General features: G+C 47.6%; 1 protein-coding gene across 1 annotated transcript in view; it reads left to right on the forward strand.

Moving 5' to 3' along the window:
• PACSIN3 (protein kinase C and casein kinase substrate in neurons 3) overlaps nt 1-4,833 on the forward strand; it is a 7,714-nt gene extending 2,881 nt beyond the window's left edge. The window contains exons 5-9 of the mRNA XM_010084649.1: nt 1-115; nt 894-1,014; nt 1,468-1,604; nt 2,813-2,973; nt 4,522-4,833. The exon at nt 1-115 is cut by the window's left edge and continues 76 nt beyond it. Of these exons, the coding sequence (XP_010082951.1) occupies nt 1-115; nt 894-1,014; nt 1,468-1,604; nt 2,813-2,973; nt 4,522-4,637 (650 nt within the window). The 3' untranslated portion in view covers nt 4,638-4,833. The remainder of the gene's footprint in view (nt 116-893; nt 1,015-1,467; nt 1,605-2,812; nt 2,974-4,521) is intronic.
• Nucleotides 4,834-5,153: the final 320 nt, after the last annotated feature.

Consider the following 5,153-nt stretch of genomic DNA (forward strand, 5'->3'; position numbering starts at 1 on the left):
AGGACATGGAGCAAGTGTTTGAGGGCTGTCAGGAAGCAGAGCGCAAGCGATTGTGCTTCTTTAAGGAGATGTTCCTGAATCTGCACCAGCATCTCAACCTCTCCACCAATGAAAGGTACCGGCCCTGACACAGGAGGGAGGTCTGCCAGCCTGGGGTGCCCTGGGCTCTGGTGAGGGGTACCAATTCTGGCATCTGAAAGGGAGCTGCCTGCTTGCATCAGGCAGGTCTAACTCCTTCCGCTCCAAGTGTGTCCAAGAACTGGCACTTAGTCTATCTAGACTGACCAGTGCTGGTGTCTCTGATCTTGGACAGGGGCAGGCTCTCCAGAGGATTCCTTCTGCCTCTGAACCCTTCCTCTTCCACTGTCCAGTACTGTTCTGTGGGCGTGTTTCTATTCTGTGCAATGCCTCTGTGTTGCTGCATGTAATCTATAGCTACTCTACCCATTCTGCCCCGAGTACAGAGACCTTTTGTGAGATAACCAGAAGCCCACCAGTTGCCCTTAAGAGTTACACGGGGAAATGGGTGCAGCCAGAAATCCTCTGTGCTTCTCTGCTTTTAAGGTGGAGGCAACACATCTGAGCCACCTCCCTGCCTCTCTGCAAGAATGTACCAGGCTCTGTCAATGCTTATTTGATGAGCTGTGCTGAGAGTTGTCAGATGTTAGCCACTGCCACACCAAACAAGCCTGTCGTGTTTGCCAGGCTGACCCTTCTGTAAGGGTGGCTGTGTTTTCCTAGGGCTGAACAGGTGCTGCTGTAGCAGCCTTAATCCTATGGAACTTTGGATGCTGTGTAATGGTGCATGAGGCTACACTATTCCTTCCTACTTGGCTTTTGGGGAACTGCTGAGGGAATTGGTTACTGATGGTTCTGTCTGTTCCTGGTCATAGCTTTCACGCACTGTATCGAGATCTCTACCAAGTCATCATGGCTGCAGACAACCAGGAGGACCTGAAGTGGTGGCGCAACACTCATGGACCAGGCATGGCAATGAATTGGCCTCAGTTTGAGGTGACGTAGCATTCTAGAGCGTGTTATTGCTATTTCCAAATATTTAGCTGCTTTACTGAAACTGGTGGATTGCTAGTCTTGTGTTGGAAAGACCGTGTCTTTGCTCGGCAGCCTCACTATGTTAGGCTCTTCTAAAACTTCTGTTGTGTTGCAAGCTCTTTGGTGCCCAAAGGGACACGTGCGAATATTCCAGCCATCCGGCTGCAAGGTCAAAGAACAGGAGTTAGTGCTCAGGGCCTTGGAACAAGTTCCTGTTATAGTTTTCCCACAGTCCCTCTTGTTGCACCTTGGGATTCAACAAGAGTGAGTCTGCTACACCAGCAAGGCCATTGGGCTGACCAGTCCAGCCACAACTGAAGCATGGTGTTCTGTCCTTCTGTATTGTTCAGAAAAAAATGAACAGAGCTTTTGTATCTGAGTTGCTTGATGGTGTTATTGCTTTTTCCTGGACAGGAATGGTCCCTCGAAACACAGCGACCAATCACCAAGAAGGAGAAGAGTGTCAAGACGGCTGATGATGTCACACTGACGAGCATTTTGCCTACACGGGATGGTGTTGTCTCACAGACCCCTCTGCAGACAAGGCAAAGGTAAGGGCTGAAGTTTGGGATACATCAGGTTAAGAAGAGTACAGTCCTGCTTAGGATCATGAGCGTGTTGGATTGACAGGAGTGATGTCTGTCTTAATTCCTTAACTTCCTGCCTCTTGCCTGTGCCACTCTGGAAATGACAGGGTAGAAAAGGGGGTTTAGGGTAGCTTTTTTTTTTTCTGTCTAGTACATGCTGCCTCACAAGGTGCCCTCCTTGGAAAGAGCCTTCTAGTGATGAGACCTGGCCTGGTCAGACTAATGCTGTGTGAGATTCTGGCATGCATCTCCCCAATTCTTCTTACTCCCAGACAGGGTGAGAAGAGTTGGGAACTGGCAGCTTTGCCAGTTAGCTGTACTGTTTCCTAAATGCAGGTATCAGATTTAATTTTTTTTTTCCCTGGCATGGTGCTGAGTACTACCTGACAATTCTGGGTATAGTTGTGACCCTTGCCAGGAAGCAAGCTGGAGAATAGGGAGAGTGTGAAGAGACTCATGTTGTACAGTTCCAGTAGCCATCTGGCTTTAAAAGGTGAACTCTGGCCTAAGTGAATTGGACAGAAAAGAATGGGGATATCGAGATGTCTCAAAGCCACTATTGTATTTCACAGTCTGTTGGATTCAGGGCCCCTATTTGCCAATCTACAGGTTTTCCTATGAAGAGGAGCAGAACAGCCCGTTCTATGACAGCCTGAGGGCACCGACCCATGTGAAGTTAGTATGGAACATAGCCTCTTCAGGGCTTTTTGGGTTCCAGGTGCCTGTCCTCTGCTGCTATTCCTCTCTGTTCTTGTTCCTGACTTGGAAAACAGCATTCCAGACATGTCTCTTTGGGATGGGAGACATGGCTTTTCCTGTCTCTTATTCCTGGCTGGAATAACTCCAGACACAGCTGGGTTAGGACCAGCCTTCCTTGTGTGAGAGGGACTGCTAGAGCAGAATGAAGTAATGAAAAGTGTGCATGTGTGAGAATGCTTTGAGACTGAGTTACCCTCCTGGCCCTCAGGGCTCTAATGCTGGGATGCTTTCAACCAAGTCTAGCATCTCCTGGTGTCTCTCCTCCCTGTTCACCCTCCCTTGGCTGTTGGGCCTCTTGCACCTTGTTCTGTAGCAGTCTGGGGGGAAGTCAGGGTGGTGTGTGATTCAGGAGGAGGTGTGTGAGAGATGAGTCTAACAGCCATCTTGTCCCTTCTCTCCTTCCACATACAAAGCGGAGGGAAGGAAGACTTTTCGGAGTGGTCAGACGAGGACACTCCCAAGAAGTGCCTGGATGCCAATGGGCATGAGGAGGACTTAAAGGTACCAGGTGTACGGGTACGAGCACTGTATGATTACACAGGACAGGAGGCTGATGAGCTGAGCTTTAAAGCAGGTACAGAAGCACTAATCTCTTACTAACCTTTTGCTGTGTCCACTTGGGCTGAAATGAGTGATTGAAACACTCTGAAGAACCAGATGTCCCCCTGGAAACTGATATTTATTTTTCTTCCCTGGCCTGACCCATTTACAACTCCTCTGAGGTGGATGATAACACTGGGCAGTCCAACCTGTTCTAGACTAAAGAGACAGTGAGGCCATATAAAAAAAGACTGCCTAGGCACTTACCCCACATGGAAAAACAGATACATCCTGCCTCCTCTTAAGACATTTATTCTGCACTGTGTCTTGAGACTTTATTAAATGCTTCTCCCTTGTGCCATTGATATAAAAATTCTATAGGTGGTCTGGATTGTCCTTTGAATTAACCAGAAGATAGATGCTTTGGGAGAAAGCCCAGCTGACTGACATGCACTACTGAAGGCATGGTTCAGTGGGCAAAAAAGAGCTATGCAAACTGCTGCTCAAAATGGGTATCTTGAGAGTGGCTCCCAGCAGAGGACTGAGTGAGAGAGAATGCAGGAGCAAACTGACCCTTCCCCTTTTCTTCCTTCAGTTAAATTTATTTTGCTTGTGCCAAATTCTCCAAGAGGACATCTGGATCTTGAGAATGTCTCTAATCTTGCTTGTTTTGAGTCTTGCATGGTATGTGTGTGCTACGCCTCTTTTAGAAGACACTGAAGTCCTTTGGTGGCAGGGGCTTGTGCCTGAGGCCAGAATCTAGGCTGCAGTGTTACTGTAACAGTAAACTTTCTAACACTAACTTGTTGCTTTAAAATATCTCACAACACAGGTGCTCTAGAAGTTGACTCTTTGCTCTCTGTTTCCACCCAGCAGATGTAATGAGGCATGACTGGTTAGCTCTAGTCACCCCCTTTTTGAATCTGCTCTGAGACGCATGTCAGCACTTTCTGAGCCTCTGCCAATGTGGGACATCCTTACTGATGCAGTCAGACCTCCCTCTCTGGCAGAACTATGATCTTCTACTGGTGGAGAAGGGGACCTTTCTGCCCTTTCCCAGAGTAGATGTGGGAAGATTTAAAAGCCTTTCCTGGTCATAGTCTGAGAAATGAGTTGTTTCCACGCCTTGCTGGCCAAACACTCCATCATGGAATAGTCATTTTGGTCCTAACAGCCAGAGCTTAGCAGCCTCTTAACATTTCCTTCCCACCTGCTACAGTGGACCCACTAAGAAAGAAATCTCTGAGATCCTTGTGATCTCCCTGGCTTGTAAGCACATCCCTCTGGGAAGAGGAAAGCAGGCAGAAATACAGGACACAGAAATATTTCTGATGTTGAACAGCAGGAGTGAAGGTTTGTCTCTAAGTTCCTTGGCTTAGGGGATGGTGCTGAGCATAGATACTGAAAAGGTCAGTAACTCTGGCTTTGATTAAACGGTGCAGTATGACAGAGTGTGATAAGGGGAAAAAAGTGTGATGATTCAGACCAATAGGTCTTGCTTTTTATCAGCTCCTCTGAGGTGGAGAAAAATGCTGTGCTACCTTTCCCAAGGCTCCCTCCTAATGACTGTTTTTGCTTTTAGGTGAAGAACTAATGAAGATTAGTGAGGAAGATGAGCAGGGCTGGTGCAAGGGCCGACTTCTCACTGGCCAAGTTGGACTCTATCCTGCTAACTATGTTGAGAAGTTTGGATCATGATTGCTACGGCCCTGTTAGTGTCTCACAGCCATACCAGCATCTGCTGCAGAGGTCACTGGGTCCACTACTGGCCCCAATCCACCTTTGCAGTATATCCTGCAACTTCTGGACTTTGAAGGCATGTATTCCATGTAACTAATGCTTCATTTTAAATGCCTAGACCTGTAGGGATTTTCTAATAAACAAACAAGGCTGAGTAAAGACTTCTCTGACTGTGAGCACTACAGGAGTGTAGAAGGGCAGAAGGGAACAGATCCTCTTGACTTGCACTCAGTGAAGGAGGATAAGGGACAAATGAAACTCTTCAAAGAGAAAAAGGAGACTTCCCTGGCTTCAATGCACATGCATCCATAGGGTGGTGGGGTCTGCCCTGCCCCCAAACTTCCTGTTCAAGGAACTTTGGATGTGCAGGGCAATAGGGAACTTCTAGTATTGCTTCCCCTTTTTGGCTTAATCAAGCTGACTGGCAGAATCTATTTATTTTCCCACATCTTTCAGAAGTCTTCAGTATCCTTC

Source organism: Pterocles gutturalis, unplaced genomic scaffold (genome assembly GCF_000699245.1).
Source record: "Pterocles gutturalis isolate BGI_N339 unplaced genomic scaffold, ASM69924v1 scaffold5800, whole genome shotgun sequence".
NCBI classification, from domain to species: Eukaryota; Metazoa; Chordata; class Aves; order Pterocliformes; family Pteroclidae; genus Pterocles; species Pterocles gutturalis.